This window comes from Equus caballus, chromosome 5 (assembly GCF_041296265.1).
Source record: "Equus caballus isolate H_3958 breed thoroughbred chromosome 5, TB-T2T, whole genome shotgun sequence".
In the NCBI taxonomy this organism is placed as follows: Eukaryota; Metazoa; Chordata; class Mammalia; order Perissodactyla; family Equidae; genus Equus; species Equus caballus.
This window is the reverse complement of record NC_091688.1, coordinates 78,685,287-78,711,689: the sequence shown is the minus strand read 5'-3', so window position 1 is coordinate 78,711,689 and position 26,403 is coordinate 78,685,287. Positions and strand designations below refer to the sequence as shown.

Genomic DNA, 26,403 nt, shown 5'->3' with positions numbered 1-26,403 from the left:
TGAATATTGCCTTACTTCACCCCCCCCCCCACCCTGGGTTATTCAAAGTGCTGTTAAGGACCCTTTTTTTTAGTACAAACAACTACCATTTATTGAGCACATACTATGCATCAGTCTCTGAACTAAGAGCTTCCTATGCAGTGGCTTACTAAATTCCCACTCCATATCTATGAGGTAGGTGCCATTATGCCATCATTACAGGTGAGAAAAATACAGCCCATTAAGGACCTTTTCAAATGAAAACAACTTTTGAAAAAATTTAACCTACCAAAGATTTTACAAAAGCTCTGTTGTATGGTTCATTCTGCATGAACGAAGAAACCCAATATATGTAAAACTTAGCTTACAAAATAGGAAACCTTAGGGTTATTATTTACTTTGTGAACAGAACACCCACTGATTCGACTCCTTGAAGTGGTCACTATACATAACAGGGTTTTTGAGTTACCAGTGTACAACGTACACATAATTTTCCAGGCAAATGTGCACAAACTAAGGCACGTCTATGATAATACTGGCAATTTGCCATTCTTTTGATTACTTATGAAGTGGGCCTATTATTTGCCAAATGTTTCCAAAATTGGCCTAAACATAAGGAGTGACCTGGAGTGCCTGTTAAAACTATAGAATTCCCAGTACCTTCCACTAGAGATTCTGAATCAGTAGCTCTGAGGTAAAGTCAAGGAATTTATATATTTAATATATTACCCATATGTTTCTTCTGATCAGGCAAATTTGGGAAACAGTAGTCTACTGAATAAAGCTCAGGTTTCTTATCTTAGCATTTAAAGTCCTCAAGAGTCTGACCTCAAGATACATTTCAAACATCTCCTACAACATTCACCTATGTTTAAAATTATCTATTTATTATTCACCAAATAGTTTCCTCCCTTGGAGCTTTGCTCAAGCTGTTTCCTCTGCCTGGAATATCCTCTCGTGTATTTGTCCATTAAAATCTTATTCATCTTTGAAGGCTCAGTTCAAATTTGAACTTCTCTATAAAGGCTTCCCTGGCCCCAGGGTCAGGATTATATTCTCTCTATGAACTCCCATAGCTCTTTAAACTTCTATTGCAGTGATTCTCAAAGCGTGTTCACTGGACCAGCAGCATAAGCATCACTTGGGAACTTGTTAGAAATGCAAATTCTCAGGCCCCATTCCAGACCTAGTGAGTTAGAAACTCTGCGTATGGTGCCCAGCAATCTGTTTTCAAACAAGCCCCTAGATGATTCCAATGCATCCTGAAACTTGAGATTCACTTCGCTAATGTATTCTATATTTTATTATTGCTTTATTATACGTCTTAATTTCTCTACCAGAATGTAAAGTAAGTTTCATGAGAACAAAAGGAGTGTTGTCATCATTTGCATCCTTTGCAGTACCAAGCACAGTGCTTTTCACTTGGCAGAACACAGTAAGTCTTGTTGAATTAAACTGCTATTTCTTTAGAATCGAAGTCTATGTATGCAAGATGAGCAGATTGCAGTGCAACAATTTTTCATTTTAATGATGTTTAATAACCTTTAAAGGTTGCAGCATGATTGATTCCGATTCAGAAACATACCAATTGTAAAGATGACTAAAATAAAGAAACTGATTGTCCTTATTTTTCAACACAGAAACAAAGCCTCTTGGTTTTGTTTTAGGCTTCTTCTCTAAGTTTAATACTTAAGATGCCTCATAAATGTTTACTAATAATAAGAATAACAATCTCATCTAGAAGTTTCCCTTCTTCTTTACTTGTCTCTAAGGTCTTTATGCTTAAAGAAAAATTTCTAAAGTTTTTCTAAAAAATTTCCAAAAGTAAGTGGGCTTCAAGTTCACACTGTATCTATAAATAAATTAGATGATAAACATTGTTTAGAGTGCCTATATACTACTTATTAATAAATAAATTTGAGATATAATTCATTGAAAAATAAGGCAACACAGTTTTCGCTATAGTAAAAGTCAATATAACAAAGTTTTAGAATTCACCACTTTGAAAAACAAGCCGAAGGAAAGTAACAGTGTATATTGATTAGTGTTTCATTTATTGTTGTTGCGAGTTATACAACAATGGGTTCAGACAGCTATTGAATTCCTAAAAATCTCTAGTAAAACCAAACAATATTGGTGAATAATCCACACAATAAACAGATTCACTGACCTAGTGCTATTTTGCTTTCAAAGAATACCTTTATTCTTGTTAAGAAAATATAAAAATGAAATTTTAAATTGGTTCCTGTCAAAATCCAACCGAAATTCAATTAATAACCAAATAATTATTTCTAAGTGCAACTTAATTATCAACTTATGAAACAAAGCCACCATAAAAGTTACTTTTCACGAAGTTACAATATAATGGGAAAATAAACTAGTCCAAATATTTTGTTGCAAAACAGTCAACAAAGCTGATCAAATCCAAGAGAAAAAAATCTGAACAATTATGAACTAATTTTTAAAACATAGAAAACATGCTTTGTAATTAGGTGTCTTTATATTTTGTTTTATTAATATAAGAAGGTTTTTCTTGGTTTATTTTAAAAAATACCATCAAATATTCCCAGAAAAGACTTCATTTCATCAGCTTCATCATCAGGATGATACCTACTGGGGGAAAAAAGTAAATGTAAAAATAACTATTTTTTTAACAATTTATTTTAAAATACACAATAAATAATGTAATAATAAATAGAAAATGGATAAACTTGAAGATTGCTGAGAGGTTAATATATCAAATGAACTTCAATATGCATAACCTTGTAGGAAGTCTGTGGGGAAAAATTAGACTTTATAAACCGTGAAAAGGAGGGATCAAATCTCTTAGATATTTTGTTAAACTTATTGGAAAGCAATGTAATTTAATCAATGTGTAAACAGGTCTATAAACTTTGACTATTCAAGAGGGAGAGGGAAACTGCTACAGAGTTACCCATAAAAATGACCAGCAGTAGGAGCACGGATTACACTTAATCTGACTTTTTCTTTGATACTGTAAAATTGTGAAAGAACTGGTTGGCTAAAATACAACCTGAACTTTTGAAAAATTAGCTGATCTGATTTGGATTTCTCAAGTGACTTTAACTTTATATTATCAACATACTGTATTCAAATCAGTAAAAAAAAGTTTATCAACACAATGTAATGTTTTAATTAAAAGCATCAAACATATAGGTTCTCAAAAAATTGAGATATTTGATATTATGAATTATCTAAAGGAGCTTAACTCACCAGGGGTCTGAAATTTCAATGTCTTTAAGTAAATAAAATATTTAGGTTCTGATCTTTAAAATGAACCAGGAAAAAGGAATGCTGAAATTCTTTGTAAAAAGGAATGCTGAAATTTTTTAAAGAGTTCTTACCTGAACTCAATTTCCTTTTTACATTGACTGTTCCTAATAAAGAAATCCACTTTCTTAACAAAATTTGAAGAATTTGATATTTTTTCAGAGTGAGGGAAGCATAGCTTTTCAATCTCTGGTGACAGACTTTGTTGTTTTCTTTCTGGTAATTGGACCTATATTTTGAGGGAAAAAAAACCCAGCGATCATTGAAAGTTTAACTATTCGGGCAGAATTAAAAGAAAAACAAAGTGCATCTTCTTACAATATTTGCATTTCCAGCTTGTTGAGGTGACTTTGTCATGGAGGATGCATCAAACTTGAACATAGAAGAATTTGATACATGTGGCTTCCCATGTGATGAAACAAAACTAAAAATCAAAATGAATTACTTGTAAAATATGGCAAATAAGAGAAACAAACCATTCTAATTTAGATTATTAATGATTCTTTGGAGAATATAATTAAAGTTTGTCATGTTTATTACCAAAAAAATGATGTTCTGTTTCTTGGACTCATGGAGAACTTGGTATATCTCCTTTGCTTTAGACAAAACAAAAACTTATATATTTCAAACTAAATAAGAATAATATTTTTAAGGACCTACAGAAATATCATTCAACAATTTTCTTTAAAATTGAGTCTTACGCTTAATTGTCTATCAGCTAGCAGTCTGTAAATCTTTTCTAAATCCCACTTGCTTAACTTTTAATCTCCTTTCCCTACTCTGGTCTCACTGTAGATAGATGTCTCTAGTTATCTTCCCATGTACAACTGTACACTAGAATTCACCTTTAATCTTCTGTATTAAATTCATTCATTAAAAAACATTTATCATTCACTACCATATGGCAAATATTGTTCTAGGAGCTGGGTATAAAGTGGTAAACAAATCCTCAGGGAGTTATCATCTAGTAGAGAAGCAGACAATGCGGAAACAATAAATACACATAATGATAGATCCTGAAGTGATACGAAGGAAATTAACTGAGTGATATTATAGGAAATAACAGTGTGGAGGCATAAACCCACTTTAAAAAGATAGTCATGAATGTCTTTCTGAGGAGATGACAATTTAAGCTGACACTTAACAGGCTAAAATGTGACAGCCATGCAAGGAGCAATAAGCAGCAGGCAGGGGTAGAGGAGAATCACATGTATTGATAGAATTAATGATACAATTAAGAATGACAGAATTAAATCTTTTTGTCTTTGATTAATGGTAGGGAATTAGGAGTACAAAAGGAGAAGCAGGGCTCCCTCCCACCCCGCAGCCCCAGGTCCTGCAGGCTTTCTTCCCAGCAGCAACCTCTGGCACCAGTTTCTCAGAGGCTTCTTGATGAGATTCCTTTCTAAACTCACTTATCTTCTGCCAGTCACTTTTAAACTCTCTCAAAATTATTTGTAGTTTTCTAAAGGTGTGGCACATAAAACCATTCCAGTGCCTTGTTATCCTCCCACTTGTATCCTCCTACTTCCTACCTATTTTTTGCTTCTCTCCACCCACAGCTTTGTTCTACTTTGATATTTCTAAGTATCAAATAACAAAAATCTGGGGGCCAGCCCTGTGGCCTAGTGGTTAAGTTCAATGCACTCCGCCTCAGGTGCCCAGGCCCAATTTCCGGGCACAGACCAACACCACTCTTCAGCAGCCATGCTGAGGTGGTGACCCACAAACAAAATAGAGGAGGACTGGCACAGATGTTAGCTCAGGGTGAATCTTCCTCAGCAAAAATAATAATAATAAAAATCTGTTTATTCTGTATGACTCAGAGTTAGAACCAATGAATGGAAATAAAAAAAATTTTTAGGCACATATTTTTTAAAGCTATTGAATGGTCTGAGAGATCCAAACACAGAACAAGAATTTTGGAGTGAATGAGCTACTCATCACCAGAGTTATCTTGGTAGAGATGGCATGATTACTTGTCTGTGATGTTGGATGGTGATTCAAGGATCCAGCAGTGGGAAGACTAAATGATGCTTAAATGAAGCCCCCTTCACAGCTCTGGAATACTCTTGAGATCTATGATTCTGTGATGTTGATAATCAGTAGAATAACCAAATAATAGCAAAAATACCAAAAGACACCACAAATGTAGTATTTTTTAAAGCAGGAGAAATAAATAATCCTTAAGTAAGTTGGACCCTGAATAAAAAGTTGTCAGTATTTCCTCTCTTTGGGAAAGTTTTGACTGTGGGTATAATTTTCTCCCTTGACTTCTAATCAAGTCCAACATCCAAATGCACTGTGTATTTCTGCAAAAATACTTCAAGTTGAACATTTCTAAAATGATTGTTTTCTTTTCCAAATGTCTTATGTGTCTTACATTCTCAGATAACACCTCCATCTACTCACTTGCCATTTATTTTTCCCTCTTGCTCAACTACAATATCCTATCAATTGCTAAATCTAATCTACGTTATCTATGAAATGTTTCAAAAATTCAACTCTACCTCTCAATTTCCATCCTCTGCCCTGGTTTAGGCCTCATCTTATATGGCCTGCCTTTCTCACTGGCCACCATGCCTCTGTCGGTCCCACCTTCTACAATTCATTCTGCATATATCATACATATCATTATACAAATCACTAGAATGATTTTTTTTCTTGTCAAATTGTTTATCTTCTGCTCAAAAATCTTGGATGTCTCCTCACTGCCTACTATGGAGGTCAAAAACTAGAGGCCCCTAGGCTACTTCCGGCCTACAGACATTATTTTTTTGAGGGATGTGCTGCAGATTATATCACATTTTTAAAAATTAGTTGTCAAAATTTAAAAGTCAGGAGAATCACATGAAGATTTAGATTCTTAGATTTTTTTTGAAAATGAAAAATTTGACACTTGACACTCATTTCTTTCACAGCAACAACTAGTTGGAGCTGAGTAGTGGTTGCACCCTTCAGATGGGACACTCCACAGTTGGTCCTGGCCCACTAAATCCTGAGGGGAGTTTGAGTTTGTGACCCCTGACCTACTAGACACAGTATAGGTGTCTAAATATGGCATTCAAGGCTCTTCACAATCAGACCTCAGCAATCTCAGTCTTAAAGCTGTGGCCACACAGACCATACTTTACTGACCCTTGAACATAGAATGCCTTTTCAAGCCTTATCCCTTTACACACGCTTTTACCTGTCAAATCCCTCCTCTTTTCTACCTATCAAATTCCTATTAAGTTTTTTTGTTTTTTTGGTTTTTTTGGAGAAAGATTAGCCCTGAGCTAACATCTGCTGCCAATCCTCCTCTTTTTGCTGAGGAAAATTGGCCCTGAGATAACATTCATGCCCATCTACTTTATATGTGGGATGTCTGCCACAGCATGGCTTGATAAGTGGTGCATAGGTCCGCACCCAGGATCTGAACTGGTGAACCCCAGCCACTGAAGCAGAGTGCACGAACTTACGGCTATGTCACCAGGCCGGCCCCTCCTATTAACTTTTTAAGGTTTGTGAAAAACGAAGATTCCTGGGCTCCAGCCCCAGAGACCATGGTTCAGTAAGTCTAGTGTGGGGACCAGAAATGTGCGTTATTAATATGCACCCCTAGGTGATTTTGATGCGGGTGGTCTGACAACAACCTTTTGAGAGATACACCTCTAAGATTAAAAGAGAGTTTAGGATAGCTAATACCTTACAGCTTCTCTGACATCTAATGACTTGATCCCCATCTCCAATTACATCTCAGGAGGATATAAACTTGTAAGTATTCCAAACCAAAGTTCTAAAACTTGCCTGTTTGACATTTCTCTTTGGAATTTGCTCTTTGACTCTTGGAGGGATAACTTACTTCCCCTGGTACTTGAATTCAAAGTGTTTCCAAATCCTATGTAAAGAGAGAACATTTTGAAATAAAATGCCAGGAAATGGCTGAATGGAGCTTTTCATAAGTTCCACAAGGGCTCTCTCCAACAGATAAGATGTGGTTGAAGAAGGAATGAATAATTCTTCTCAATAATCAAAATTTAATTTGCATAGAGAAATAAGGGAGTAAAATTACAAGACACGCAGGTTAGCTTATTAGTCACTACAGTAAAAGGTTCCCAACCACTATTATTTATTTATTTATTTTTAATTCATATAAATGATCAAGTCGAAATTCATTCAATATGTTTAATGGTCTGCATGTAATTAAGTTCATTTAAAGTGCTCTATACATGGGGAGAAATGGTATTTATTGAAACTGATTTTCCCAGCACCAAAGTTATGCCCTCATAGGATGAGGCTACCTCAAAGGATCAGTACAAATCGCCTCTTCACTTGCAGTACACAATGACGTTTAGTTTTGAGGTAGGGACTAGTAGTTGTTCAGTGATACAGAAAATTGTGCCTATTGACCCCATGTCACAGATTTTCCTGGCCTATTTTGTGAAGGTGGTCAAATCCTATTCCTCCTAGAAGGAGTTTTAGCTCTTTGAGAAATTCTTAGGAGCCTGAAACAACAGTATTTCATCTTCTGTTTCCCCTAAAATTATTTTTTTAAAAAGAAGATTGCGGTGGGATACATTAAGAGGCAACTATAACTCTGAGGGACTGATCAGGCCATCATGAGAGCTATCTTGTCAAATACTTACCAAGATTTGCATTTCTCTGTTTTAGTGAAAGAGAATGAATTTACCAAGTTACTCAGTGAATAAGTCCCATTATTTTGGGGTTGTTATATGATTTAAATACAATATCCAATATAGGAGAAACTAATCTTTTCCCATTTGTTTATTTATACTTGAAAAGGCAGTATTTCTACGAGAAATAAAAGTTATCTTTTATTTTCTTTGCTAGCAGATGAATACTTTTAAAAATATTAAGAATATTTCTGTCCTTCATAAACATTAGCAGACCATGTGTGATCTTAGAACGGAGAGCTGGATAGTCTGTTTTATGAGGGAAAATTCAACAAACAATCTGAATTTGAATAGGGCCTTTAACAAGATAGGGCAGCAATAGAATAGAGAAAGCTCATTTGCTACATCATCATCATAGAATAACCTTCACCTCTGTCCTTAGGGGACGGAAATGCTATTTACGGAAGGGTCACATTATAATCTTAACAAATCAAAGCTAATTAAGCAAGCATATAAAAAAGGCAATAAAATTAGTCCCAGAGGCTGAACTGAAAAATATTCAAAGAATTTCTCATGAAATTATTCCATGCTAAAATACAATTTTACCTGATGTTTTTGTCTTCTCAGTATCAGCTGAAAAGTTAGTAACTTCTATTAAGTTTTCATCATCAAAATCATCCCAAACATCATTTCCCAATTCAAAGTTCACATTCAAAACTTCTGAAAATGAAGAGTTGCTTTTATCCACATCTGTCAAATTCTGGTTTCCAGATGCATTAAAATTTCTGTTGAAGAGCACTGTTTGAGGGGCTTTCTCATTTGAAATTGTAGAATAGTTCCATCTGGAAAAATCTGACATGTGTATGTATAAAAAAGCATAGACAGTTTTTAAACCATAAGCGTCATTATCTATTGCTATATCAAACACATTTTCAACTATTAAACAAACAGAGGTCTTGAGTAGTAGTTTTGAAAAGCATTGGGTCAAGCATTGTTGAATACTGTGTTCAACCAATTCTGTTTACTGAATTACATATACTGATAGTTGCACTAAATTTAATTTTCAATGGATGTTTTTAGACCAAGTTAATTTTCTCTCTTAATTCCTATATCAGAATAACACTATTCTAAGATTGGATCATAATAGCTTCTAAAATTGTCTTCCTCCTTCCTGCTCTTCTCCTTACAAGTTAATTTGGAGTATTATTATAAAATACATTTGTCCAAAATATATCTTAATTTTTCTCCTGCTGAAAAGTCCTCAGTGTTATCCATTGTTTAAAGCCTGGGCTTAGAGTCAGACTACCTCTCTCACTTACTAGTTGTATGATCTTAGACAAGTAATTTAAATTCTCTGAGCCTAGTTTTCTCCTCTGCAAAATGAAAATGATAACAGTACCTACCTTACAAGATTGTTATGGGGACTAAATGCCTTCTCTTGTGCAGTTTTCCATGGTAGTATGCTAATAAATACTTAATAACTGCTTCTCAAAAAAAAGTATGCATATATATATATAAGTTTATTATATGTATTTATTATATGTAAAGGATGTATAATACAATTTACAAATAACAGTAAAATATACAGCATGCTTAATTACAAATTCTGTATATCTAATTGATTCTCAGTGAATGTTCTGAGTTTTGCTAAACTCTTGTATCTGTAGTCAACCTATGGTTGCAACTGACATATGAATGTTCTCAAATAAGTATTTTTTGTTGACTTCAACAAGTAAGATGAAAGTAAAACAACAAAGACATATATTGAGACTTCACTCATTCATCCATTACCCTAAGCAACTTCTTTGCTGAATTAGATAATAGTTTTCAAATACTAGAATATTCCCTCAGGCTTTCTGTGCTATTCACAATGTAAAGGCTACAGACACAAAATACTGTTAAATTTAATCTGCAGTACTAACATTTTCTCTAACACTTTCTTAAGATTAAACAATAAACAAAACAATAAAGCAAGCCCTGATCTGTAGTGTTTGCTGATTTCCGTGGTATAAATACTCCCACTATGGTTGATTTCAAGCTACCAATGTGACATCACTGAATGCAAAGTTAAGAAGAAATGCATAGTAGTACCCGATTATATAGTATTTAGACTATACAGACATAAATATAAATGCAAATAATCTAAAGAACACAGGTAACAGTAAAATGTAGTAGAATAATTAGGAGATGACTAGCTTTGAACATTTACAGTCTTTGCTTTTAATATAATTTATTTAATTGAAAGTTTATATAATTAAACTTTTAATAATGGCCTAAAGATTCCCCAAAATTTAATAATCATCCCTCACAAGCCAGTACAACCTTGCTCCAATACAGCACTGAGTTTCCTTCACTTTAAATATCCTCTACCCTCATCTTCACTTATCTAAATCCTACCTTATCCTTCAACTCTACCTACAACTCCAATTCACATTATTCTACTTTTGTACATTGATTACATATACAACATGATATCTAATAAAAATAGAAGTAGGTATAAAGTGCAATGGGAATGCAAAGGGAAAGGACCTGCTAAACCTACAATAGAAGTCAGAGTGGACACCTCTAAGATGGTAACATGGTAAGATGGTAATATTGAAATTTGAGCTTGATAGAGCTGTGATTATGGAGCAAGCCAAGAGGGAAAGGAAAGATATTCCATGAAGGGAGAATGACATGTGAAAGGTAAAGCAGTATGAGAGACCAGACAATGTTTGGAGAACTATACGGTTTCAGGATTTCTGGAGCACAAAGTAGAAGGAGAAGGCAGAGCCCATTGAGACTACACAGGCAGTTAAGTACCAGATTATGCAGAAGTTTGTTTGCCGTGTTAAGGAGTTCACCTTTTTTACTTACAGGCAATGGATAACTATTGAAGATATTTTAGCAAGAGGTTTACATGATCAGATATGCCTGTTAGATCACTTGGAATAGATATAGATTGGAGGATAATGAAACTGGAATCAAAGAGAAAAGTAAGAAAGCTATTGGAATAAATAAGAGGTAAAGGATGCCTACGCTAGAGTATCAGCAGAAAGAACAGAGGGGGAATAAACATAAGAGATGTTCAGGAGGGAAAATAGATAGGATTCAGTGATTAATTACATATGAGGTAAGATATTTAGGATGACTCTTTTTTGCCTGTAGCAGCTTAGAAAAGAAGAGGCTTCACTCACTGAGCCAATGAAAAAAGAAAAGGAGCAGAGTGAGGTATAGAGAAGACAGAAGAAAAGAGTTCAGATGGTGATGGGTTAACTTTTAGGTGGATATGTCCAGAAAGGTGATTGTATAGATGAGTCAGAGGCTAGACGGAAAGATCTGGATGGGAGATACAGATTCAGAAATCATCCGAATATGGTTAGTAATTGAAGACATGGGCTTGAGTGACATTGTCTAAGAAAAGTTTATAAAGTGGTAAGAATAAAGAAGCAAAACCAGAATCCTTTTGAAACATCAACAGGAATAAAAGCCCAAGCAGTTCAAGAAGTAGTAGGAGAACCAATAGAATGGTGTAACTGAAACCAAAGGGGAGATTTCTAAAAAAATAGAAAGACCAGATGTGTCAAATACTATAAAGACCAAAGAAAACAAAAGTTGGCAAGAGTTTACTGAATTTAGCACTTAGGAGGTCACTAAATGGCCTGAGCAAAAGTAGTTTCAAAGGAGTGATGGAGAACCCAAATTTTACTCAATGAAGAGTGACTAGAAGGTAAGAAAGTGAATGTAAACTGCCCTTTCAAGAATTCTTGTTTTGATGGAAAATAAGAGATACAGGGTATAAAGACTCTGGTGAGTCTGTTTTTTGTCTGCTTGGCATGCTTCTCCTTCTTTCATTAAGAGTATCTTTCCTGTCCTTTTGGGAAACTGCCTCTACCATTCTATTGGAAAGATTAAGATTACAGGTGGAGAGATAAACCTTGAATAGAAGAAAAGATAATTCTTCTTTTAAGACAAACAGAGAGTTAAGAATGGGTGCACAGAGAAATACATAGTTGCAGGGTGGAAAGTTGAAAGAGTTCATATATTATAGGTTCTGTTTTCAATTCTCCAATGGTAACTAAAGTCAATTTCATTTTAGAGAAATGACATTGGACTGGGAATCAAGAGATGCGGAATCTACTTCAGGCCCTGCCATTAATTACATATGTGATTTTGGGTGAGTCATTTAATCTTTCAGAGTCTTGACTTCTTTTACCATAAAATGAGAAATCACACAAAGGTCCCTTACAATTTAGATTTTATGATTCAACATGCTTTCTTACGTAATTTCTAGCAGTTTTTCTTCTTCCTTTCTCGAAGTTGGAATACGGATGCCATGTTTTTCTTAAAACATTCTCAAGTGCAGTATTTGAATATATTTAAAATATGTTTTGCCACCAAAGACTAATGTGTGAAAAGTATAACGAATACATCCAATTACTAATAATAACAGTACCAGATACTATGCTAAGAGCTTCACATACATTATCTCATTTAATCCCAAAATCTCTAAAATATAACCAGATGAGGGAATTGAGACAAAGTGGGTAAGTATACCATGAAAGATTACAGAACTACTAAATGGTAGTTAGAATTTGAACCTAGACAGATTACTCCTAAATCCTGTGAGTTTAACTACCATACTATACTTCTCCTTCTTTAAAAGAAAAAAAAAACAGCGGTCCATTTGGTAAAACAGAGATACAGTTATCATTGGGGGTTAAAGTATCTAAATAAGACTTTTATATCACAATATAAGTTGTATTTGGAATAGTGGGTGGGAAAGAAAAGTAGGAAAAACCATGTAAAGACAATATGGAAGTAAGCAGAGAGAAGGATAAACTCTGGTGTAGAGAAGAGCAGGGAACAGAGTGGCAGTCAAGGAGTACATTAGATGGCTATAGGTTGAAGGGAGATAAAAATAAGAGGGTTGACAATCTTATACCTTCTGTCCATGTTGTAAAGATATTCAGGCTTTGAACAGGTTAGATAAATGCTCTGATACTGTAGGTAAGATTAGGAGACTTTTCTTGATCTTATATTGGGCCTAATGGCTGCCATGGCGTCATAAGAGATGGTGGGTACTCCAGCCCTTGCCTACTTAAGATCTTAAATTATGACTAGAGGAAGCATAAAGCGACAGCATGAAGGAAAGAGTGGTAATAGATGCCAAGGCCACACACGTGAAATCATTTTCAGAAAACCCCAAGCTTACCATTTCTACATATAGTTACTTGAATGAACAATTCACTGGCCAGGATTATTTCTCACACGTTTTAACAGACTGACTATTAATAGCATGACCCAGAGAAATGATGCTATTAATGGTAGGATCCAGAGTAATGATGAACCAGGCACAATACTGAAGAATTTATATGTATTATCTCATTAATTTAATGACAGACACAGATAAAAAGCAAATCTAAATTACGCACCAGCTATATCCCTCAAACCAGATTATTTTCTCATATTATCATAGAAATTGTAAGAATCATAGGTTTAAGAACTAGAGAGACATTAAAGGTCACCCAATTTAATACTCTAATTTTAAAAATAAGACTGAGGCCCAAAAACGTTAAATAATTTTCCCAAGGTCACATAGCTATTTTGTAAAATTGTACTAATTTTATAAACAGAAGATTATTTTAAATAATTCTAAAGATATATAAAAGTAATAGTTCAGCATTTTATTACTTTGTGTATCCAAGATCCCTTAATTCTCAGCTTTTCCTCACATTATCTTTACATAAAATTAGTCAACACCATGTAAGGAAGAGATTTTTTTTTTTTTTAATTTATGGCAGACATAGCAAGACCATCTGAAATAACAGACCCAAAGAATTTGAAATTGCTTCAATAACCCAAGAGAAAAATGTTGCCAAGTTAATAATCATAATTATTTCAGATGTTGGGTTTTTTCCATAATATTATTTGTCAGTCTGAAGTAACGATAAATCATATTCTCTCTCAAGTCAATCTCAACAGTAATTTACCTTTGTCTTGATATTCCGATGGTTCTTGTTGTTGAACTTTTGCACAGATTCCATGCTGATCTCTCTGCTCCATTACAGACAATTCAGGTATGTTTAAATATTCTGACCTTTGTAAATAAAACCATAAAAGTGTTAAAAAAAAAAAAAAACCCTAAAATTAATGTGACACTGAAAACTATTTCTTTGTATAAATGAAAAACTGTGGTTTATTTACTTAACAATTCTACGATAAACTGCACCAGCCTGGGCAGTAAAGGGTAAAAAAATAGGCAAACACCAATGTAAGCGACAGATACTTAGCCATCTTTTCTGCCCCCAATATGTAGCTATCTGCTGTGAATAGCCTTAAAAATCTATTGTTAATGCTACTTTCAGTTAGATTTCTTGAAGTAGTGTTGGCATGTGTTCTGATTGCCCACTGGCTGTTGTGTACTGGTTGACAAGTATATTAAACGTCACCCTGCATATAGAATGCCCTTATCTGGAAGAGAAATGACATATACTACTGCCCCCTGGGCATCATGATATAGGAAAAGAATGCTGACTTATCATCTAGGGCTTTCTTCTTATTAACTAGGGATATGAGCTTCAGTTATTTCATCTATAAAATGGGGTAATAATACCTCATTTTATGAGCCAAGTTGTTAAGATCAAAAGAGATAATGCACAAAAGTGCAATTTTTAAATTATAAAATATTTTATAAATCTCAGGTGTTATTAATATAGACTGGGCCCCTAAATGGAAAATATTAGACTTTGTACACCAACATGATTACTCTTTTTAAAGTATACTCTTGTCACCTGTTAAGTTTAGAAGGCAGAGAGTGCCTGAGGCTTGATTCATAGGACGGGTAGTTTCTCAGGAAAGAGATGATTCAATGAATGTTAACGTATTCTACAACTGTAGAGTTCTAAATAAGTTTAGGGTATGAAAGATTAAAAAAACTCTTATGATGTCATTACTTCATTATGGAACTAAACAATTACTGTGATTTGAAGTCAGCCAGTGACCATCTTTCTCTGAATAAATGATTATTTGGAGGAATAGAGAGTTTATGATGCATATTTTACCTCAGATATTAACATTATATTTATACCTTGATACGCTGGGAAGAGAAGGTTTTGCAGTAAAACCAAACTCTTTAAGGTCCACACTTTGAGATTTATTCATTTGCATCTATTAATGAAAAAAACCAGTTTAACTATCAATTTCACATCAATGCCTTTTAAACAACGAACCAAACAGCAAAATTCCTGCTGGTACATAAAATCAAAAAACCAATGAATTATGAGAAACTCAGGATAGTTCTCAACTCAGATCTCCTTCTCAGGCCCTTCTTAAATGTTGATACTCTTCATGGTTCTTTACTAGGCCTTTTCTTCTCACTCCACAAATTCTCAATCAAATATCCCATTTACTCCCATGGCTTCAATTATCATCTACATGTGAATGACTCTCAAATTTATATTTCTAGCTCAGCTCTCTTTCCTGATTTTCAGTTATATTCAACTGTCTGTAGAACATCTTTACCTAAACATCTTGCAGGCCTCTAAATCCAATATTTCCCAAATTGAACTTATCATGGCTCTACCCCTCCAAACTTGCTTTTCCTTTAGAGTTCTTACCCTACTGAGGCCCCACTTGTTTCCCAGTTGCTCAAGCCAGAAAGCTGGGCATCATCTTTTTTTTTTTTTTGAGGAAGATTAGCCGTGAGCTAACATCTGCTGCCAAGCCTCCTCTTTTTGCTGAGGAAGACTGGCCCTGAGCTAACATCCGTGCCCATCTTCCTCTACTTTATATTTGGGACACCTACCACAGCATGGCTTGCCAAGAGGTGCCATGCCTGCACCCGGGATCCGAACTGACGAACCCCAGGCCACCGAAGGGGAAGGTGCACACTTAACCGCTGCACCACTGGGCCAGCCCCTGGGCATCATCTTTAACTACTCCTTCCACTGCTCCCCTCATAACTAATTACGTACCAAGGTAGCTGATTCTATGTCTGAAAAATATTTTAAACCCAGTCACTTCTCTCCACTGCTGCTGTCACTACACTAGACTAGGCTATCATCTTGCTTGGATTACTGCAAAACCCACCTAATGAGTCCTTGTGTTCCTTTTCTATCATCCTCTAATCCATTCTCTACATTGCATCCAGAATGAACTTTATAAAATGCAATTCTGATCACGTCACTGATTAAAGCCCTTCAGTGGCTTCCCAATACTTTCAGGATAAAGTCAAATCCTTAAAATAGCAAAAAGGTCTTTATGATCTAGCTCCTACTTTCCTCTTCAGACTCATCTCCCTCCACTTCCCTACTTGTAATAGAACTCCAGACATACTGTATTACTTCGGTATTTTAAAAGATCTCTATCTCTATGTCAGCTGTGCACTGTTGCATATTCTCTCTGTCTGGAATACTTTCTATCCCTCTCCATCACAGCTCTGGTGCCCACCTCTCCATACCTGCTTATGCCTATATATCCTTTAGGTCTCAATCATGTTTATTAGGAATCCTTTCCTGGCATATCAAATGTGGAGTAAGTACCCTTTCTATCGAAGTTCAAGTTATCTTACACTTCTGTCACAAATCACTCATTATACTATATTGAAAAGCCTATTTACTTATTTGAATCCTTGACCAAACTATAAGCTCTATGAGGACTGGAACTAAAACTGTCTTATTCATCACTGTATCTTAGTACCTATTATAGTACTTGACATATTCTTGGTCCTCGATGAATATGGAAGAAAAGGAATGAAGGAAGGGAGAAAAACTCGGGTTACTAAAAAGATATTATCTCAGAGAAGGTGCCTCTCCCTGTTTCCCAATATTCCCTTTGTTTTAGCCTCATGACTTAGAATCTTCATTCTTATAAAAGCTCTAGAAAAAAGAAACAGGCACTTCCATTTTCTTGGCTCTGTTCTGTGGCCTGATCAATTATTTTGCCCTGGAAATGATGACTCAGCCTTAAAATAAGTCTGCTAGTGACTAGCCTAACAATGAGTAGGAACTCCCATTCCTTCATCACGTAGGAGGGAGGCTCTTGCTCAGTGCTCATCTAGGTGCATGAGTCAAAATCAGCTTCAGACTTCCCAGCCCAGTGCAGCACAGATGGAGCCAGGAAAGGGCAAGAATGTCTAGTTTCAGTTGCTGAACCAAGCCAACCTACATATCCCTCTCCATTTCCTCTTCTCTAGTTAAAAAAGGAAAAAAAAAAAAAAAGCTAATGAGGGAAGGGGCTGTCTAACTAAGTCCCAAAAGCGGATTTACAGATCGATTAGTAAGAACTATAATATCTTTTCCTTTAGAAACAGCATTAGGAATAATGGTCATATTCCTAGTCAAGCCCTCAGGTAAACCTAAAGTACACTGCGGATACCTACCTAAGTGATACACAGAATAAAGGGATACTCACATACATTTAATTACAGAACAAGGGATAAATGCTATTAAAACTAACCTTGAGACGTTTAACCGGAGGAAGAGAGGAAACAGCATTCCTGTTTCTTAAATCAGATAAATACAATGAAATTGTTGTCTCTTTCATTTCTGACTTCTGTGCAACTCCAGTTTTACCTATGAAAAGAAATTCTGGAGTCTTTAGTTATTGTTCATATAAAGCCAAATTTCTTCAAAATCTCTAATCTAATATTTACTTTTTTATGTTGCCCACAAAAGAAAATTATTTGTCATAAGCTGCATAATGTAAATATCATACATAGATAATTGGGAAGTCATTACTATGCATCAAAAATTGACTTTTCAATTTTTAAAACATGAAATAATTTGTTTTATGGAACTTACAGCAGTCATGTCCACAGGTTTGTTTATTTTTACAGTGATGATTACATTCTCGGTTCCCAGGTTTTTTGCAGGCAGTCATTCCTAAATTAATACAAGAAAACAAACCTATTTTTTACTACATCTATTGTTATAAATTTAATATAATTAATTTCTATCCAGTCTTTCTTTCCAGACAATACAAAAAGATTACGATTTTCACACTTCCTCAAATGTTAAACCATTTAATATGTAACTTTTAAAAACATATTTCTGATAACAGTTAGTCACATATTTCTGATAACAAAAGCCCCACCCCAGCTTTTCACAAGGAGCATCGAGCCACCTATAATCTTCTCTTAGCCTTCCTGATATAAACAGAGTCAAATATCGTAGAATATCAGCACCTCTTGTGCTGAATGAGGTAAGACTGAGGGTGGAGTTTTGAAACTTTTCTGCTGCTTTATACTTATGCCTGAAGAACCTGGAAAGAAGCATGCCTCATGGCATTTTGATGGCATCAGTGGGAACTGCTAATAGTTAGGACAGCATACATAGGTAATAAATGTTAGAAATAAGTTGTTTAGAGGTATAAGAAATTTGTTACATGAATTCATAGAAAGGAGAGATTGCTTCCAGCTTGACCCCTCTAAATTAGAATTAATATATCCAAATATCTAATTTATTCTTCATTTATTATATTTTAAGTAGGCTTTTTCTTGATCTTAGTTCTCACTAGTAATGTGGGGGAAGGGAGAGACATTTGAACTGGTCCTTCAAGGATGGATAGGATCTAGACATGAGACCAGGGAAAGATGTTCCAGGCAGAGGGCATAATACCCAAAGGCAGCAAATCACAAATGGTAGAAATGCAAATCAGTTTATTTTTACTGGAGCATAGATTTTAAGTGAACTAGAAATGTTGGAGATAGCGAAAACCTTTGAAAACCTTTAGAATTTTTCTTGGTCCTTTACTCTTCATTTTCGGAGCTGTTGCTCAAACAACCTTTTTCAAGGCATGGCACATCTAGACAAAATAGCACCCTGGCGCCAATGGATAAGGCTGCTCACCATATGAGGCAACTGGCCCGGCACTGTAAGGGCTGAGCAGATCAATGTATCGCTTACTGATAAAGTAATAAAACATCCCTGGCAGCTGGAAACTGACAGCTGAACCATAGTGTTCCCAACTGAACATAAACAACGTTGGCAGAATATAAACCACAGTCAGATAAGGCCACTCTGACTGTAGTAGAAGACAGAGATAAGACTGTGGTGTAATTATGTCTGAAACTTGGAGACAAGGACACTCAAGAACCACAAAAATAACTAAACATCCCCCTCTTCTGGCTAACACAAATGACTACTATTTCTTTAATCCTCCCATCTCCGAGATAAGATATACTAAAATATCCAAAACCGCACTTTCTGAAAGCACCCAATCTAGACGTGATCTCTGCTTTTCCTAAACCCTCCTAAGCAGCACCAGTACAAGCTGAAATCCTATAAGCTCCTCCCAGCTCCCTGAGATGACCCACAGTTCTGCCAGTGCTGTGCTCTCCTTTGCTGCAAGTTAAAAAATACCTAACTTTCCTCCAATACAGGTGAACTCCAGCGATAACTGGCTGAAAGGTTTCGACCTTTTACTTTGCAAGGTATGCCATGGCTTACTAGTTGAGAAGGTTTGCCCCAGTTCATGATCTCATCTCTCACGAATCCAGTCCTTGAATCCAGTCCTACCATGCTACAATTTATTCTATATGCTGTTGCTTAATTAGTCTTCCTAAAGTTCAACTCTGACCAGATAGATCTCTTGCCCACTTGGAAATGTTAGTTACTTTCTGCTGCCAACAAAATTAATTCCACATATAACGTCTTCTATAATGTAATTCTAGCCTCCCTTTCTAGAACCCATATTAACCCTACCATCCATCAAACCACATTCACTTGTCATTATTCAGACTCTCAAGCCTTTCTACGTTTGTACGTTTGATATTACCTCTTGTCTTAGAAGACCCTCACTTGTCTATCAAAAGCCTGTCAACTTTCAAGGCCACTCAAATGGCACCTCTATCATGGAGATCTATCCTGATCACCTCACCTGGAAGTGATTTCTCTCTCCCTTGAGCCCCTATGGAATTTTCTTTGTCCCTCTTGCTTATTGTATGCTGCCTTATATTTAATGTATTTACATGAAAAACACAGTGCTGAAGTACAGGGCACCCCACCCTAGAGTAAGAAAACATGAGTCCTACTAGGAGCTCTTATCTGAAAAAAAACAAAGATTAAAAATAATACCTGTTTTTGTTTACCTCACAGAGATGAAAAGATAAAATGAAGTATGTGAAAACATTTTAAAATTAAGTGGTAAACTAATTATTAGTGTATCTCTATCTCTAGTATTATATTAATTAATTACACAAGTAATTATAAAATGAAAATTGTTCTGAGTGCTATGAAGGAGAGGTATGCTCTATGATAACAGGGGGAGCTGTCCTGGTCAGGAATATCTTGGAAGCCTTCCCTACAGAAGTGACAACTGGGCTGAGGACTAAAGAAAGGGGAGGTAACAAGGCAAAGAGGTAGGAGAAAGTGTTTCAGACAGAGACAGCATATGCGAAAGCTCTGTGACATAGGAAAGCATGCCACATTGGAGAAATTGAAAGAAGGTCAGTGTGGCTGATGCTCAGCAAGTAGAGAGTACGAGATGAAACTGTAGTGGTAGAAAGGTCAGCCTAAGTTTGTAGGGGAACTGTTCCATCATGGCACCCTGGCAATTGCACGTCTCCACATAGGCCATCTAGGGAAGGCTCAACTATTACAGAATGCCCTCTGATCCTCATTGGGACATGTCAAGACAGGCATGTCTCCTATGAGGAGCTGTTAAAGGTCATTTCTCATCTGCCTCCTTAGCTTGCAAGACGCTCCCTATTTTGCATGAGGCTGCGATGAGGCAGTTTCTAGTAAGACATAGGACTTTCCACCCTGCCCATTTCAGGGACAGCTACAGGCTATAAAACTGCCCAGCTGCAGACAGGGTTAACTCCTCAAAAACAAAGCAACCCACCATTCGTGTCATCTGGCCCTTCCAGTTCAGTGTCATCCTGAGGGATTAGGGATACAAGGAGCTGATACCATGCCGATCGTGTTTTGCTGTTTGTTTAAGTAATAAGATGTCTAAATCTATTTGGGTCTCATGTCCTCACCAGCCAATTTTATGGAGATGAGGCAACACTACATAGCAGCTGCCACTCTACTGCTGCTTCGGGACTGACTGACCATGTGGTGCTATGGAACTTTGTAGGCTATTAATGATTTGGACCTTTTATTCTAAGAGCTGTGGGGAAGTGTTTTAACCAAAGAAGGGACATAACTGAATTTTCAATTTGAAAAGACTCTATGGAGTGCAACACAGAGAATGGATTTGAGAGAAGAAAGTGTAGATGCAAGAAAACTAGTTAAGAAGCTACTGTAGGAGTCCAGGGAAGATAATTACGGTAACTCAGTCTAGAGTGGTAATAGTAGTAGTCAAAGAGAATGGACTTATTTGAGAGCTATATAAAAAGTAAAAATATTTTTAATGCAGAATCAAATGGGGTGCTTTTCTTTCTTGAAAAGCATATTGTTTTCCCTGAAGTTTTACTGCCTTCCTTTTAGTATAGCAGTATATATCTGAAGTTCAAGTTCATTCAATATTTCTAAGATAAAGGCAAATATATGGAAACACCTCACCCATTTATTCCCCCCTCATAGGTACCCTCCCCCCTTGAGCCCTCCCTGCTCCTCCTAATGCAATCCAGGCCTGTCCTAGAGTTGTCATTCTGGAACTTTATTAAGCACCTGGGCCGAATCCACTATTTCTGGATTCTTTGACTTCTTCTTTCTTGGTTAACTGCTTTGTTTTTTATTGTGTTCATTCTCAAGCAACTGCTTAAGAAAGGATGTGTGAGAATTAAACTTTCTGAATCTTTGAGTGTATTAAGATATCTTTATTTTACTTTCACACTTAATAGTTTGGCTGGGTACAGAATACAGGACTGAAAATCCTTTTTCCCTTGAATTTCTAAGGCCATTGCCTTCTAGCATGCAGTGTTGCTGATAAAACTCTAACGCAACTTCGATTTTTGTTCCTTGGAAGCATTTATGATTTTCTATCCATGATGTTCTGAAATGTTGCAATTATGCCTCCTTTGTAGATCTTCTTTCATTTATCCTACCAGCCCTAAGTAAGCCTTTTTGATGTGCAGATTTATGTTCCACTTCAAGTCTAGAAAATTTTCTCAAATTATTTCTTCTGATTTGTTTGTTCTTTCTTTCTGGAACACTTATTAGTCAGCTACCAGACTCCTAGATTGACCCCTTTGTCCCCTACATTTTCTGTCTCCTTGTCTTTATGCTTTCATTTACATTGTATGGACTTTATCTTCTGGCCCTCAAGGTAAGCTATTTTTTTCCAATCATAGTTTTTACTTCCCTGTACTCACTCTTGTTCTCTAATTGCCCTTTTTTCATGGCATCCTATTCTGTTTTATGGTTGCAATTTAATCTTTAATTTCTCTGAGGCTACTAATTAGCTTATATTATGCTTTATTGCTTTCCTGAATTATCCTGTTGCTCTTTCATCCACTTACTCTTTACTTCTTTGGGGCTTTATTTCACTTTTCAGATTTTCCTCAAATGTCTCTTCATCCCTGGTTGTCTGGCTATCAGGCAGTTCTATTATAGCTCCATTTCACAGGTAAGAAAATTAATTCATACACAGGTTAAGTAAAATGTTCAAGACTATGCAGATAATAAATAGCAAATTTGAGATTCTAATTCAGGTAGTCTAATTCCAGACCCTTATCTCTCAACCACTCTGCAGTTATACTAGCTGCCTTAAGTTCTCCCTAGATTATGCATTTAATTTCTTTATGGAGGGCATTTACTGTTTTAGGGGTGGGAAGACTCGGAGGAAATGTCTTGAGGGTTGTTATTTTGCCAATAAGGGATAAGGAGTTGCTTTGTCCCTTAATCCAAGGACTTCTAATAGATGCATTGCTAAACATTACCACAAGATGGTGCACAGTGACTACATACATTTGTTCCCAGTGGCGAAAACTAACTAGAATCTGGGAGTCTAATTTTAGAGATTCTGGGGACGCCCAAAAATTTCAAAGCAGAGTTGGCAAGTCTTGTCAGGAATGAGGACTGTATACAAGTTTGTTTATAGAATACTAGCATATGGATATTACCTAAGTGACAAAAACTTTTTACTATATTTGTTAGAAATGGTACTTAGAAAATATAAGTGCTCCCCCACCCCCCTCCCTATGTCCTGAGAATTGTCTGAATTTGTCTTATTAACAAACATAAGCTTACAGACTGATAATTGGAAAAATATGGTCTCAGAGAAAACTGACCTAAGCTGTACTCTTAGTTATACTTTAAACAGATTCCATACTCCATCACTATCATAACCCGAAATGCATATTTTCATAATTTTGTCATATTATATTAACTTACATTTTAAAGCCTCCAGTTCCAATTACTTAAAGTAAAATAAATTTATTAATGTCAACTAGAAATGTATTTAAGGAAAATATTTAAAATTATTTTAACAGGGTCAGTAATGGCTACTGGAGCAAAGGTCAGTTGCTTAAAAAAATAATCCAGAAAAAAACTGAAATAGCAAGTTCCCCTGACATACTTAGCCTCATATCCTAATTATAAATTCAAATAATTTGGTCTGTGCATAAGCCACTAGAGCTGATATTTCTAAAAAAATATTACTTTGACTTTGCAGTTCCTGATTTATGACAATCATAGGTTCACGTACTTTATTTTACTTTTTAAAGGAGAGAGCATATCCTTTTAATTTTTTGTCAAATACTATCCTATCATTTTGGTATATATTTATCAAGAAAAGGATCACACTGGGGCCAGCCCAGTGGCCCAGGGGTTAGGTTCACACGTTCTGCTTTGGCAGCCCAGAGTTTGCCAGTTCGGATCCTGGGTGCGGACCTACGCACCACTTGTCAAGCCATGCCATGGCAGGCATCCCACATATAATGTAGAGGAAGATGGGCACCGATGTTAGCTCAGGGCCAGTCTTCCTCAGCAAAAAGAGGAAGATTGGTAGCAAATGTTAGCTCAGGACTAATCTTCCTCAAAAAGAAAAGAAAAGAAAAGAAAAGGATCACACTGATGAATTGGAGTCCTTGATTTTGCAATTTAATGCACATATACGCCAGCGAGCATAAAGAAAAGCAGACTGCCTTTTGATTAGTATTTAAAAGCGCACACTTCCAAAGTGCTCAGGCACTGTTTTTATCCTTGCATTCTTCAAGCACATTAAATTTTCATACTTAGAATGGGAGAGCAGATGCAAATGAATTAATGTCAAATCAATTTTCTTCCAATTAAACAAAGCCTATACTTACTGCGAATGCATTTAAAGGATAAGTTTAAATGCCTAAACTTCATATATTAAGAGGTAATTGGCCTGAAAAAATGTTAAATTTCTTTTACAACTAAAAAAGTGTATTTTTCACAGTGCCATATCTTTAAGACAGCAAAAATATTTTTCCTTAGATTTTACAAAAATTTTATCTCTTGGACTATAACTATATATGAGAAACTGCTGTTAAGAGAATGTTTTCAAAGAGTTGTAGGAAGCATAAAAAGAATTTTTAATTATGTACACTAATGTGCATACTTTTGTTTTTATATATGGTCCTATAATTTGACAATATACAATATTAAAATATTTGTTGAGCTTGCAAGCACATTTGAAAACGATCATTTAGCAACTATATTCTCTGAACTAAATATCAGTTTGTATCATTTAATAATATGGTCTGACAAGAGGTCAGAAAAAGTGAAATTTGTATTGATTTGAAAAAGCCTAAATTTTGTTGTCACAAGCTTCGTAGTGTAAATCCATGACCCTGTCATTGTGTCAGTTACTGAGAAAGAAAATGCAGATAGTGTATGTATGTTACATCTAAAGGTATAATTGTGTATCTTTATTTGAGCATATATGAATTTGCACATAAGAACTGAATTATATAATTGGGATGTTCATAAGATTTGGGCTGATTGTGTACACACGTCTGTGAAGGGGATGTGTGAGTGTATGTATGTGCATGTGTGTAATAAAACATTATTTGTCTGATAGGAAGCATTTTTCTGTTTTCCACAGGGTTGTGCAGAATACGTGGGGAACTTTTGCCCTTATAAAAGGTTCATTCTAGTAGGAAGCATAGTAAACATCCCAACTATTTACTGCAGTTGCAAGTAACAGAAACAATGTAAGCTATTTTAAACAAAAAACAGGTGGTAGGTGGGGGGAATGTATTACATGAATACAGATTATTCACAATCCAAAAGCAGCACTGCAGCGAGGCATCAGGAAGGACTGGAAACCAAGAAATGGAACGTCATCAGAACTCTGGCTCAGGTGTTCTCACCTTTGCTTCTCTCTGTACCTCTGCTTTACTCTTCTCTTCCACAGTCCACCATCTGACAGCTCTGCGTTTATATTATCTCGGTGCAGTCCTAATTCTAAACTGTCTTTCTTAAACTAAGGTACTTCCTTCCTTCTGGGAATTTGGACTTAGGCCTGAATGAAAGAAGGTCACCTTGGTTCCTGATAATTTTGCTGTCAGGGAAACAGTGGCCAGAATGGAGGTCTGAGGAGAATGTAATATAAATAGAACAAACATAGCCTACTTCCGTGATGTGGGAGTCAATTCTAATAAAAAGGGGGTCATTGAAAGCTAGGCAGAAACCCTTCTTCCTTTTTTATATCCAAACACAAGGAAAATGGAAAGCACTTCCCTCTAAAATACAGTATAACATCAATAATGGTAACATTTAGAATGCACTTTATTAATTTACAAAACATTTTCACATACACTTTTTTCATTTTGTTTGCTTATTAACACAACCATTTAAGCAGGTATTCCCCCAATTTTATTCAACAGATACTTAATGAGGACGTACAGTGCACCACTTTCAAGATATTATATTTTGGAGGCAGAATGATAGGACATGCTGACATATTGGACAGGGAGTGAGGGAAAGGGAATAATCAAGAATGGCTCCTAGGTTACAGTCTTGAGCAACCTGGTGGATGAACAGATGGCAGTGCCACTAACTGAAATGAGGACTGGGAGAAAATACGTACAGCAGATGTAGGCTGGAGAAAGGGAGAAGAGATCATAGTTTGGATATGTTGAATTTTACTGGCCTAAGAAACATGCAAATGGAGATGTTCAGTATACCTCTTGATACGTAAGTGGCATTTAAAGTCACAAAAATGGATAAGATCACCTAGGAAAAGAATGTAGACAGAAAAAGGGAGGCCTGTGACTGAGTCTTAGATAACCCCAACATTTAGAAGTCAGAGAGCGGAAAAAGGGTTAGGAAAATACTATGAAAAAACAGCCTTTGAGAAAGAAGGCAAGTCAGGAAGAGTAGCGTCATGAAACATGTTTCATTTGCTCATTAAACACAACTATTTAAGCACGTATTTTAAGGGCAGGCTTAAAATTTTCTAAAAAGTGATCAGTGGCATTGAATACCAAGAAATACTGCTAAGAAATACTGCTAGCCTCATATTACCAATTTGGAAACTAAAGCTCAGAGAAATTGTAATTTGCAAAGATCACAAGAGGCAGTACATATCAGAGCCAAGATCAGAACCTACATTTCTAACTCAAGTGCTTTTTGTCTAACTTTTTATTTAAGTATATGTAAAAACTAAATTTTCCTTT

The 26,403-nt window shown here is 35.7% G+C and overlaps 1 protein-coding gene across 1 annotated transcript in view; it reads right to left on the bottom strand.

The window, feature by feature from the left end:
* Positions 1-2,012: 2,012 nt before the first annotated feature.
* Positions 2,013-26,403, bottom strand: part of HFM1 (helicase for meiosis 1) — a 106,402-nt gene continuing 82,011 nt past the window's right edge. Inside the window, exons 31-39 of the mRNA XM_070267302.1 lie at positions 17,669-17,749; positions 17,325-17,440; positions 14,956-15,035; positions 13,859-13,965; positions 8,493-8,738; positions 7,060-7,150; positions 3,589-3,694; positions 3,345-3,499; positions 2,013-2,592 (exon numbers count right to left, since the gene is read on the bottom strand). Of these exons, the coding sequence (XP_070123403.1) occupies positions 2,523-2,592; positions 3,345-3,499; positions 3,589-3,694; positions 7,060-7,150; positions 8,493-8,738; positions 13,859-13,965; positions 14,956-15,035; positions 17,325-17,440; positions 17,669-17,749 (1,052 nt within the window). The 3' untranslated portion in view covers positions 2,013-2,522. The remainder of the gene's footprint in view (positions 2,593-3,344; positions 3,500-3,588; positions 3,695-7,059; positions 7,151-8,492; positions 8,739-13,858; positions 13,966-14,955; positions 15,036-17,324; positions 17,441-17,668; positions 17,750-26,403) is intronic.